Source organism: Pseudophryne corroboree, chromosome 9 (genome assembly GCF_028390025.1).
Source record: "Pseudophryne corroboree isolate aPseCor3 chromosome 9, aPseCor3.hap2, whole genome shotgun sequence".
NCBI lineage: Eukaryota > Metazoa > Chordata > Amphibia > Anura > Myobatrachidae > Pseudophryne > Pseudophryne corroboree.
In genome coordinates, this window is record NC_086452.1 from 155,297,614 (window position 1) to 155,311,404 (window position 13,791).

The window sequence follows — 13,791 nt, forward strand, 5'->3', positions numbered from 1 at the left end:
GAAAATAAGCCCTCCCCTTACTGTGTAAGATTCCTCTAAAATAAGCCCTCCCCCGAAAATAAGCCCTATTGAGATTGCTACTGTAGTGAAGGTGATCCCCTGCGCTACACGCGACATTACGGTACCCTCTGTATGCACCGTCCCCCCCCCCCCCGGGTGAAACGCACGCCACGCTCCGAGCTGCATCCAATCAGAGCTGCAGCAGTGAGCGCGTCATCCTGTTCTTCCTCAGTGATTTGCTTGCTGGCGCCATTGAGAGCAGTGCCGCGGAGGAGAGCTGAGGCAGGACAACATAAAAACCCGGTATGTAAGCGGGAGTGAGGGGGCATGATGGAGGATAAAAGGGGCACGATGGAGGATAAAAGAAGAACTCAGGGGGCACGATGGAGGATAAAAGAAGAACTCAGGGGGCATGATGGAGGATAAAAGAAGAACTCAGGGGGCATGATGGAGGATAAAAGAAGAACTCAGGGGGCATGATGGAGGATAAAAGAAGAACTCAGGGGGCATGATGGAGGATAAAAGAAGAACTCAGGGGGCATGATGGAGGATAAAAGAAGAACTCAGGGGGCATGATGGAGGATAAAAGAAGAACTCAGGGGGCATGATGGAGGATAAAATAAGCCCTCCCCTGAAAATAAGCCCTCTGGTGTTTTTCTGTCCAAAAATAATAATAAGACAGTGTCTTATTATCGGGGAAACACGGTATATTTAATAATAATAATAATAATAATAATAATAATAATAATAATAATAATAATAATAATAATAATAAGCAGAACTGGAAAGCAATATTACCTGCCAAAGTCCATGTAAAAAAAAAAACACACCAGAATGCAGACAGTTCTTTATTGTGAATTCTGTATATGATAAACAGAAAGAAAGCCTACATAAAGGGGAGGGGAGGATGAAAGGGGGAGGGGGGGCGGGGGAGCGCGCAGGAGAGGAACTCAAGTATTTTTCCCTGCGGCCAGCAATGGTTGGCACAGACCACAGCAATTCAATTGTTGCTCTGCTTGGGTATAATGTTTGAGAGACATTTCATCTCACAGCGCCCCATGCTGACAAGTTGAAAGTGTGTGTAAAAGTGACCCGACTAGCAAATAATGATAAGAAAAACTATTGAATATCACTCCCCCCCCCACCCCCCAATCTCCCTGTACTTTAGGCGGGAGATAGGGCTTAATGAACAACTGAATTCCACCCATAATGTATAACAGATGATTTATCAGTGGGTCTGTGAATTAGTGCTCATTCTAGCACCCTGTACCTTTCAAAATTCGTGCAGTTCCTCTTTCCTACCTGGAATGTCGCTCTCTGCGGTGGTGCTTCTCAGCACTCTCTGATCTGTTACTCAGTGCTGTGATACAGACCTGTGTGTGCTGAGAAGCACAAGAGCAGAGAGCAACATCCCAGACAGGAAAGAGGAACTGCACGGGATTTGAAAGGTGCAGGGTGTTAGAATGAACACTATGTATAAATGGAGAATTACCAGTAGGTTAATGCATACACTGTGATATATCAGCGAGTTTATGTATAATGTATTAATGTAAGTTATCAGTGGATGTATGTGTAACCTATATAGTGTTGATTATCAGTAGGACTATATAGACGGTATAAAAAGGGAATTGTCAGAAGCTTCATAAAAAACTGGGAATTTATCAACAGGTCTATGTATAATTAGAGGATTATTAGCTGGTCCAAGGGTTCCCAAATGTGGTCTTCAAGGCACCACAAAAGTCCACGTTTTAAGTATATCCATTCTTGCCACAGGTGACTTAATTAGTACCTCAGTCAATTTGATTTTACCATTTGTGCTGAGCCATGGAAATACTTACAACATGGACCATTGGGGTGCATGGAGGACAGTGTATGAGTACCTCTGAGTTGGTCTATAAACAGGATACACACGATACCCCAGCAGACGGGACGCCAAATGTCATTATACCGACAGCGGACAGCGGCATCCCGGAAGCGAGACCCCTCATCGCATGTTATAGCCCCACTCAGTTGGTGGTGTGGGAATACCAGACGGGTGTCGGGAATCAGCACCGGTAAAATGCCGGCTGTCGGGATTCCGACGTCTGTTTCCTGAACGCTGGGATCCCAACAGCCCCGGTATATTGACTGCATGCCCTATGAACACTGACTATCAGACTGTAATACTACCAAATTTTCTGTGTTTATATATAAAAGCACCACAATACTTCCATGAGATAAACTGTAAACTGCTATGAGCAGGGACTTCCCAATTTCTTGGTACTGACCCTGCACTATGCTTGGCTCCATTGAACTCACAGTCAGTAGCTCTGATCCTTTCTATTCGCCATTCCCAGGGGACAATGCTATGGTTAGTAATAGTCAATCTTATTTGTCAGCATATCTATTTTATTTATTTCCACCCCTTTTCCCACATGTCTATTTAGACCTTTTTATTTTGTATTTGATTTTTTAACCCTCTACAGAAAATTGGTGCCACTGCACACACCCAACGGGCTATCGCCGCACCTGAACACACCCAACGGGCTATCGCCGCACCTGAACACACCCAACGGGCTATCGCCGCACCTGAACACACCCAATGGGCTATCGCTGCACCTGCACACACCCAACGGGCTATCGCCACACCTGCACACACCCAACGGGCTATCGCCGCACCTGCACACACTCTGTGGAATACCATCTCACAGTGTTTTATGACTATGTTCCCAATTGTAAAAGCACAACAGATAATAATAACAACAACAACACAGTGCCTACAGTATGGGCGAAGAGCCGCCACTTACCCTGGATGACATGCTCGGGGGAGATGGTTTTCTTCTCAGACTTATTGCAGATCTCATTGGCCTCCGAGGAGATGAGGTGAATGAATTCGGTGCAGCAGTTCACCACCAGCTCCCGGGCGTCATTGGCCACCCTGACACTGGGCAGAGTCTCTTTGATCATCTTGTTGATGGCAGCACGAGGGATGGTGAGGTCATCGTCGTTACCGGAGGAGGAGGCCATGTCTCCGAACCGGGATAGGGGAGGGAGGGGTGGTCAGCGGGTAAGACGCAAAAAAACAATAAAACCAAAGCAGCGGTGTCCACGGGCTACGATAAAACCCCGGGGAGAGGGGACCGGGCCGGCTCCCTTCTCCACCTCACAGCATCCTTAGCGGCCCGCACACCACGCCGATGCGGGCGCTCTGTAATAATACGGGTGATGAGAAGAGGCGGGTTACTGGCGCATCCCGGGAAGGCGGGGGAGCAATCGGGGCGGAGGAGGAGAGCCACCTTCTCCCGCCGGAAGCGGCGTCTGAGGGTAGCACGGCGCAATGCCTTCCACTTCCGGAAGCGCGGCGACGTCCAGGTTACCATGGCTGTGCCGCGCTGGCGCTTCCTGACGTCACACGCTGTACGCACAGGATTGGCGGACGGCTGCTTATTGTTAAAGGGACATTTGCATAAAGCAGTACAAACCAGGCAAACCACAAACAAGTACAGAATATTACACAAAGCGTGTGACTGCTACAGTTATTAGGATTGTTCTTCATTATGATTTATATCTTTCATTTTAAATGATAGCATTGCATACCTCCCAACATGACCCTCTCCAGGAGGGACAAAATGCTCTGTTTCTGGACTACTCTCTTAATATTTGATTGCCCTCACATGTGTTGAACTACTTACTTGATAAGAATGGTGTTTCAGCACAGGTGACGGCAATCAAAAATTAAAAGGGAAGTCCAGGAGCAGAGCATTCTGTCCCTCCTGGAGAGGGTCATGTTGGGAGGCATGGCATTGTATATTTTCCTGTCGAAGACATATGATTACTATCTGTAATCCCATGGGTGATATCCTACTGTAGCTCTCTGAAGGCGGTGGGCCTGATTTCACTCAGACTGGGTTATGTGGGATGGAGTAGCTAATAATATTGGTATGATCATGTATATGCAGAATAAAGTTGACTCAGATCAGGTGATATGTAGATTTAAGGTAATAGGATCTTATGTGGGTGTGGGCAAACTAGCCATACTAAATTCGCACACACAAAAAAAAAGACACCGCCACACTAAATGAACACGGAAACACCAGGATTTTGCCAGATCCACAGAAATTTCCACATAACTAGCCAGAGTAACAGGAAATTCTCCAAAACAAGAGTCTGAGCAACACTAAATTCACACAAAGCCACCTGGATCCTCACTAAATTCATAAAACCACACCTAAATCTCTCCACTTTCACACTAAACACATACACCTGGATTTTACCAGTTCCACAGTAAATTCATGCAAATGCGCCTACGTATACACCAAGGTGGTCATTCCGAGTTGTTCGCTCGGTAAATTTTTTCGCATCGCAGCGATTTTCCGCTTAGTGCGCATGCGCAATGTCCACAGTGCGACTGCGCCAAGTAAATTTGCTATGCAGTTAGGTATTTTACTCACGTTTTTTTCTTCGTTCTGTTGATCGTAATGTGATTGACAGGAAGTGGGTGTTTCTGGGCGGAAACAGGCCGTTTTATGGGCGTGTGAGAATAAACGCTACCGTTTCTGGGAAAAACGCGGGAGTGGCTGGAGAAACGGAGGAGTGTCTGGACGAACGCTGGGTGTGTTTGTGACGTCAAACCAGGAACGACAAGCACTGAACTGATCGCAGATGCCGAGTAAGTCTGGAGCTACTCAGAAACTGCACAGAGATGTCTTTTCGCAATATTGCAAATCTTTCGTTCGCAATTTTAAGAAGCTAAGATTCACTCCCAGTAGGCGGCGGCTTAGCGTGTGTAAAGCTGCTAAAAGCAGCTTGCGAGCGAACAACTCGGAATGAGGGCCCAAATTCCTACAAAGCTGCCTGGCTCTACACTAAATTCATCAAACCACACCCTAATCTGTTGTCTTTCACACTAAATTAATACAAAAAGAATTTTGCCATATGCACACTTACAGTATTCACACATAAAAAAAACAACCAGATCCAAATTTTAATAACACAAACAGTCCCGAATCAAGAGAGAACAAATGTACGGTTGCTTGGAGAGCGAGTGCTATAATAAGACTGGATACATTTGTTATGGAGAAAATCTGCTTTGGAGCAGTATTTTCTCTTTTGAGGTTCAGCTCTACAGGACTAGTGATGTGCACCGGAAATTTTTCGGGTTTTGTGTTTTGGTTTTGGGTTCGGTTCCGCGGCCGTGTTTTGGGTTCGGACGCGTTTTGGCAAAACCTCACCGAAAATGTTTTGTCGGATTCGGGTGTGTTTTGGATTCGGGTGTTTTTTTCAAAAAACCCTAAAAAACAGCTTAAATCATAGAATTTGGGGGTCATTTTGATCCCATAGTATTACTAACCTCAATAACCATAATTTCCACTCATTTTCAGTCTATTCTGAACACCTCACACCTCACAATATTATTTTTAGTCCTAAAATTTGCACCGAGGTCGCTGGATGGCTAAGCTAAGCGACACAAGTGGCCGACACAAACACCTGGCCCATCTAGGAGTGGCACTGCAGTGTCAGACAGGATGGCACTTGAAAAAAATAGTCCCCAAACAGCACATTGTCACGATCCGGGTATCTGGACGCCATTTCTTACCTATCAGATGCCTCCTAAGGCTGGCTCAGCGCTCCAGGACCGGATCCCATCTGTCATCCTGATGTGCACATTCCCGCATCCTCGCCTGTCTCTCTGGACGCAGTCACAGTAACGCCTTATACATCTGGCATGGCGTCTCCCGCGGCCTCCGCCGCCGTCCCTGAGCTTCTGCATTCAGAGTGGCGATTACGTCAGCCGCGGCCTCCGCTGTGTCCGCGTGGTTTGATGTGCATCTGTCAGCCTGGCGTCTCCTGTCTCCGGTGGCCGGCGCCGCCATTACTGTTTTCCAGACCACATGGATTACAATCCAAACTTCCCTCCAAGTGTCTGCATGGGCGCAGCCATCTTGGATTCTGTCAGCTGATCATTCCTACCAATCCGTTGTCAGTATTATTAATTTGCATAATTGCCTAGCCAATGCCTTCCTTGCTGCAGGTATAAATAGGTTGTGCCTGAGCAAGGAAGGCGTCAGTGCTTTGGTTGTCAAACCTAGTTCCAGTTTGTCTCTCTTCTGTGAATGTCTTCCAGGTTCCAGCTCCTGTCTCCAGACTTCTGCTATAGAGATCCGCACCAGCATTCCATCTGCGGTGTAGCCTGACTCTCCGATCCATTCTGGACTCACCTGTTTCCAGCTACTACATCACCTGCTTCCAGCTCAGCTTCCAGCAGTGTACAGCTTCTCTTAAAGGGCCGGTGTCCTTTCTGCAGTTTACCACTCTCCACCGGTATTATTAATTCTCCGCTCTCAAATTCTACATTTCATCTATATTGCATCGCTCTCAAGCTCTATTTATTATTTAACTGGTTCCAGCCAGTATCCACTCCGTGCCAACACCTGTCTGGTTCTAACCAGTACCCACAGCAGCATTTTATCTACAGCAGTCCAGCTTTCCCTGGAACACCAGCTGGTACGACCCTGGGCTTTCCTCATTGCTACAGTTGAGCCTGGTAAGGACTTTCCAACTTGCAGATAATAAGAACTGTCTCATACCACCAGAGCTCTGTGGCCCCTGCCATCCTGTAGTACCCAGGAACTGTATTATTATTTCTCTGCTGATTTTTATGTTACTTTTTACTGCTACTGTGATGCATGGAGTTTGTCATAAATAAATATCATTGACTTTTACTCAAGTTGTCGTGGTCACGCCTTCGGGCGGTTTCTCTTCATGTTACTTACATGTCCAGGGGTCTGATACAACCTCCCAGGTTCCGGTACATCTCAGCCCCTACAACTGAGGCTGCCTTCCGTCAGCTCAGGCCCTCAGTTGTGACAGTAAGCACTGACCTAATGAATCCAGCCGGAGACCAGGATCAAGCGGCCAGGCCGATGCAAGAACTGGCAGCCCGACTAGAACATCAGGAGGCTGCACAGGGCCACATCATCCGCTGTCTCCAGGATTTCTCTACTCGGCTGGATGGGATTCAGACAACTCTCCGTGGATCAGGCGCGTCTGGTGCGTCAACCACAGTGACTCCAGCTATAACCCCACCCACCTTACCCATTTCTGCTCCACGTCTTCATCTTCCAACGCCAGCAAAATTTGACGGATCTCCAAGATTCTGCAGGGGATTTCTCAACCAGTGTGAGATTCAGTTTGAGCTACAACCTGGCAATTTTCCCAGTGACCGTACAAAAATTGCCTACATTATTTCACTTCTCAGTGGCTCAGCCCTTGACTGGGCATCACCGTTATGGGAGAGGTCCGACACCCTGCTATCTTCTTACACTGCATTCGTGTCAACATTCAGGCGCATCTTCGACGAGCCAGGCCGGGTAACTTCAGCTTCGTCTGAGATTCTCCGTTTACGCCAGGGATCACATACTGTAGGACAATATCTTATACAGTTCCAGATCCTGGCATCTGAACTGGCATGGAACGACGAGGCCCTGTATGCTGCATTCTGGCATGGTTTATCCGAGCGTATTAAAGATGAGTTAGCTACCAGAGACTTACCCTCCAAGTTAGATGAGCTAATCTCACTTTGTACAAAAGTTGACTTACGTTTCAGAAAGAGAGCAACTGAGCGTGGAAGATCATCTGCTCCAAAATCTTCTGCTCCTCCTCCTCGCCAACTGTCACCAACTAAAGATGAACCCATGCAAATTGGCCGTTCCCGTTTAACTCCTGCTGAGCGCCGAAGACGTCTCTCTGAGTCTCTCTGTCTGTATTGTGCAGCTCCGTCTCACACTATTAATGCCTGTCCCAAACGTCCGGGAAAACTCCAAATCCTAGCTCGCCAAGGAGAGGGCCGGCTAGGAGTAATGATCTCCTCTCCATCTCCTCAAGCTTGTAATCTCCCAGTCTCGCTTCAAGTTGCTCAACGTTATCAGAACGTCATTGCCCTCCTGGATTCCGGAGCAGCTGGGAACTTTATTACCGAAGCCTATGTTAAACGGTGGTCCCTACCCACCGAGAGACTTCCTTCCTCCTTTTCCTTAACTGCCGTGGATGGCAGTAAAATTTTTGATACAGTTATTGCTCTAAGGACTCTACCAGTTCGTCTGAGAGTGGGAGTTCTTCATTCCGAACTTATTTCACTTTTAGTGATTCCAAGAGCCACACATCCTGTGGTCCTGGGCCTTCCATGGCTCCGTCTTCACAATCCTACAATTGATTGGACGACTACGCAAATCCTGGCATGGGGTTCCTCCTGTGCTGAGACATGTTTGTTTAAAGTGTTGCCTGTCTGTTCTTCCTCCCCCAGGTCGTCTGATGATCCACCTCCTCCATATCAAGATTTCACAGATGTGTTCAGTAAAGCTTCTGCTGATATCCTTCCTCCTCATAGAGAATGGGACTGCCCGATTGATCTCGTTCCAGGGAAGGTTCCACCTCGAGGCCGAACTTATCCGTTGTCTCTGCCCGAGACGCATTCTATGGAGGAATACATTAAAGAGAACCTAGCAAAGGGGTTCATTCGACCTTCTTCTTCTCCAGCCGGCGCAGGCTTCTTTTTTGTAAAAAAGAAAGATGGTGGTCTGCGGCCGTGCATCGACTACAGAGGTTTGAACGACATTACCATCAAGAACCGCTATCCTTTACCCCTGATTACTGAGCTCTTTGACAGAGTTAGCGGAGCTACCATCTTTACAAAGCTGGACTTGAGAGGTGCATACAATCTCATCCGGATCCGTGAGGGTGACGAGTGGAAGACCGCATTTAACACCCGTGACGGACATTATGAGTACCTCGTCATGCCCTTCGGATTGAGCAATGCTCCAGCTGTCTTCCAGCATTTCGTCAATGAGATCTTCAGAGACATTCTATACCGTCATGTCGTGGTCTATCTAGATGATATCCTCATTTTTGCCAACAATTTAGAGGAACATCGTTTTTGGGTAAAGGAGGTTCTGTCCCGTCTCCGTGTCAATCATCTCTATTGCAAATTAGAGAAATGCGTCTTTGAAGTCAAGTCCATTCCGTTTCTAGGGTACATTGTGTCCGGTTCCGGACTAGAGATGGATCCTGAGAAACTACAAGCAATCCAGAACTGGCCGGTACCCTTAACCCTCAAAGGGGTCCAGAGGTTCTTGGGGTTCGCCAATTATTACCGAAAGTTTATACGAGACTTTTCCACCATTGTGGCGCCTATTACTGCTTTCACCAAGAAGGGTGCTAACCCGTCCAAGTGGTCTGAAGAAGCCATGCAAGCTTTTCATCTTTTAAAACAGAGGTTCATCTCTGCGCCTGTCCTGAAACAGCCTGACATCGACTCTCCTTTCATCCTAGAGGTGGATGCCTCCTCCGTTGGAGTAGGAGCGGTGTTATCTCAGAGGGCTAAAGATGGCCATTTACATCCTTGCAGTTTCTTCTCACGGAAGTTCTCCCCAGCGGAGCGCAACTATGCCATTGGCGACCAGGAGTTGCTAGCCATCAAGCTCGCTCTAGAGGAGTGGAGATATCTGTTGGAGGGAGCTTCTCATTCAATCACCATCCTTACAGACCACAAGAACCTTCTATATCTGAAAGGCGCACAATGTCTCAACCCTCGTCAGGCCAGATGGGCACTTTTCTTTTCCAGGTTCGACTTTAAACTCCAGTTCTGTCCGGGCTCTCAGAATCGCAAGGCCGATGCCCTTTCCCGCTCATGGGAGCAAGAAAATGAGTCAGAGTCTTCAGACAAGCATCCTATTATAAATCCGTTGGCATTCTCCACGGTAGGGATGGACTCTACGCCCCCATCAGGGAAAAGTTTTGTGAAGCCGACACTAAGGAAGAAGCTCATGCATTGGGCCCATGCTTCCCGCTTTGCCGGACATACAGGTACCCAAAAAACCCTGGAGTTTATCTCTAGGTCCTATTGGTGGCCAACTCTGAAAAAGGACGTTTTGGAGTTTATTGCATCTTGCCCAAAGTGTGCTCAACATAAAGTATCCCGCCAGTCGCCTGCGGGGCAACTGGCTCCACTATCTGTTCCCCGTCGACCATGGATCCATTTGTCGATGGATTTTATTACAGATTTGCCCATGTGCAACAAGTTTAATACCATCTGGGTGGTAGTTGACCGGTTCACCAAGATGGCACACTTCATTCCTCTCACCGGTCTTCCGTCAGCTTCCAAGTTGGCTCAAGTATTCATACAAGAGATCTTTCGACTCCACGGTCTTCCAGAAGAAATTATCTCAGATCGAGGAGTTCAATTCACAGCCAAATTCTGGCGAAGTTTATGTCAAGCCCTCCAAGTCAAGCTAAAGTTTTCCACGGCTTACCATCCTCAGACCAATGGTCAAACTGAGAGGGTGAATCAGGACTTGGAGTCCTTCCTCCGCATCTATGTGTCCTCCTCTCAAGATGACTGGGTTCAATTACTTCCCTGGGCCGAGTTCTGTCATAACAACCAGTATCATTCTTCATCTTCTTCAACACCATTCTTCACCAACTTTGGATTCCACCCTAAAGTCCCTGAGTTCCAACCGCTTCCAGCAACTTCTGTTCCCGCAGTGGATATCACCTTGCATCAGTTTGCCAATATCTGGAAGAGCGTACGATCAGCTCTGCTCAAGGCATCGTTCAGGTACAAGAAGTTTGCGGATAAGAAGCGTCGAGCAGTTCCTGCTCTCAAGGTGGGTGATCGGGTATGGTTATCCACGAAGAATTTGAGGTTAAGAGTTCCCAGTATGAAGTTTGCACCTCGCTACATCGGTCCTTTTAAAATTGATCAAGTCATCAATCCTGTTGCTTACAGACTCCAGTTGCCTCCCTTCTTAAAGATACCCAGGACATTCCATGTTTCCCTGTTGAAACCGCTAATCTTGAATCGGTTTCATTCCTCACTTCCTCCAACTCCGAAAGTCCAAACTCAACGAGACGTTGAGTATGAAGTGGCCAAGATCCTGGACTCACGTTACGGTCAACTTCAGTATCTTATTGACTGGAAGGGTTATGGCCCTGAGGAACGTTCATGGACCAATGCTTCTGATGTCCATGCTCCTGCTTTGGTCCGGAGATTCCATTCCAAGTTTCCTCAAAAGCCAAAGAAGTGTCCTGGGGCCACTCCTAAAGGGGGGGGTGCTGTCACGATCCGGGTATCTGGACGCCATTTCTTACCTATCAGATGCCTCCTAAGGCTGGCTCAGCGCTCCAGGACCGGATCCCATCTGTCATCCTGATGTGCACATTCCCGCATCCTCGCCTGTCTCTCTGGACGCAGTCACAGTAACGCCTTATACATCTGGCATGGCGTCTCCCGCGGCCTCCGCCGCCGTCCCTGAGCTTCTGCATTCAGAGTGGCGATTACGTCAGCCGCGGCCTCCGCTGTGTCCGCGTGGTTGGATGTGCATCTGTCAGCCTGGCGTCTCCTGTCTCCGGTGGCCGGCGCCGCCATTACTGTTTTCCAGACCACATGGATTACAATCCAAACTTCCCTCCAAGTGTCTGCATGGGCGCAGCCATCTTGGATTCTGTCAGCTGATCATTCCTACCAATCCGTTGTCAGTATTATTAATTTGCATAATTGCCTAGCCAATGCCTTCCTTGCTGCAGGTATAAATAGGTTGTGCCTGAGCAAGGAAGGCGTCAGTGCTTTGGTTGTCAAACCTAGTTCCAGTTTGTCTCTCTTCTGTGAATGTCTTCCAGGTTCCAGCTCCTGTCTCCAGACTTCTGCTATAGAGACCCGCACCAGCATTCCATCTGCGGTGTAGCCTGACTCTCCGATCCATTCTGGACTCACCTGTTTCCAGCTACTACATCACCTGCTTCCAGCTCAGCTTCCAGCAGTGTACAGCTTCTCTTAAAGGGCCGGTGTCCTTTCTGCAGTTTACCACTCTCCACCGGTATTATTATTTCTCCGCTCTCAAATTCTACATTTCATCTATATTGCATCACTCTCAAGCTCTATTTATTATTTAACTGGTTCCAGCCAGTATCCACTCCGTGCCAACACCTGTCTGGTTCTAACCAGTACCCACAGCAGCATTTTATCTACAGCAGTCCAGCTTTCCCTGGAACACCAGCTGGTACGACCCTGGGCTTTCCTCATTGCTACAGTTGAGCCTGGTAAGGACTTTCCAACTTGCAGATAATAAGAACTGTCTCATACCACCAGAGCTCTGTGGCCCCTGCCATCCTGTAGTACCCAGGAACTGTATTATTATTTCTCTGCTGATTTTTATGTTACTTTTTACTGCTACTGTGATGCATGGAGTTTGTCATAAATAAATATCATTGACTTTTACTCAAGTTGTCGTGGTCACGCCTTCGGGCGGTTTCTCTTCATGTTACTTACATGTCCAGGGGTCTGATACAACCTCCCAGGTTCCGGTACATCTCAGCCCCTACAACTGAGGCTGCCTTCCGTCAGCTCAGGCCCTCAGTTGTGACACACATGATGCAAAGAAAAAAAGAGGCGCACCAAGGTCGCTGTGTAACTAAGCTAAGCGACACAAGTGGCCGACACAAACACCTGGCCCATCTAGGAGTGACACTGCAGTGTCAGGCAGGATGGCCCTTCAAAAAAATACTCCCCAAACAGCACATGATGCAAAGAAAAAAAGAGGCGCAATGAGGTAGCTGTGTGACTAAGCTAAGCGACCCAAGTGGCCGACACAAACACCTGGCCCATCTAGGAGTGGCACTGCAGTGTCAGACAGGATGGCACTTGAATAAAATAGTCCCCAAACAGCACATGATGCAAAGAAAAAAAGAGGCGCACCAAGGTCGCTGTGTGACTAAGCTAAGCGACACAAGTGGCCGACACAAACACCTGGCCCATCTAGGAGTGACACTGCAGTGTCAGGCAGGGTGGCCCTTCAAAAAAATACTCCCCAAACAGCACATGATGCAAAGAAAAAAAGAGGCGCAATGAGGTAGCTGTGTGACTAAGCTAAGCGACCCAAGTGGCCGACACAAACACCTGGCCCATCTAGGAGTGGCACTGCAGTGTCAGACAGGATGGCACTTGAAAAAAATAGTCCCCAAACAGCACATGATGCAAAGAAAAAAAGAGGCGCACCAAGGTCGCTGTGTAACTAAGCTAAGCGACACAAGTGGCCGACACAAACACCTGGCCCATCTAGGAGTGACACTGCAGTGTCAGGCAGGATGGCCCTTCAAAAAAATACTCCCCAAACAGCACATGATGCAAAGAAAAAAAGAGGCGCAATGAGGTAGCTGTGTGACTAAGCTAAGCGACCCAAGTGGCCGACACAAACACCTGGCCCATCTAGGAGTGGCACTGCAGTGTCAGACAGGATGGCACTTGAAAAAAATAGTCCCCAAACAGCACATGATGCAAAGAAAAAAAGAGGCGCACCAAGGTCGCTGTGTGACTAAGCTAAGCGACCCAAGTGGCCGACACAAACACCTGGCCCATCTAGGAGTGGCACTGCAGTGTCAGACAGGATGGTACTTGAAAAAAATAGTCCCCAAACAGCACATGATGCAAAGAAAAAAAGAGGCGCACCAAGGTCGCTGTGTGACTAAGCTAAGCGACACAAGTGGCCGACACAAACACCTGGCCCATCTAGGAGTGACACTGCAGTGTCAGGCAGGATGGCCCTTCAAAAAAATACTCCCCAAACAGCACATGATGCAAAGAAAAAAAGAGGCGCAATGAGGTAGCTGTGTGACTAAGCTAAGCGACCCAAGTGGCCGACACAAACACCTGGCCCATCTAGGAGTGGCACTGCAGTGTCAGACAGAATGGCACTTGAAAAAAATAGTCCCCAAACAGCACATGATGCAAAGAAAAAAAGAGGCACACCAAGGTCGCTGTGT

General features: G+C 48.0%; 1 protein-coding gene across 1 annotated transcript in view; it reads right to left on the bottom strand.

Annotated features, from left to right (window-relative positions):
- The window catches only part of DR1 (down-regulator of transcription 1), a 74,899-nt gene extending 71,522 nt beyond the window's left edge, over positions 1 to 3,377 (bottom strand). Inside the window, exon 1 of the mRNA XM_063939869.1 lies at positions 2,787 to 3,377. Coding sequence (XP_063795939.1) covers positions 2,787 to 3,006 — 220 coding nt within the window. The 5' untranslated portion in view covers positions 3,007 to 3,377. The remainder of the gene's footprint in view (positions 1 to 2,786) is intronic.
- Between the last annotated feature and the right edge of the window lie 10,414 nt (positions 3,378 to 13,791).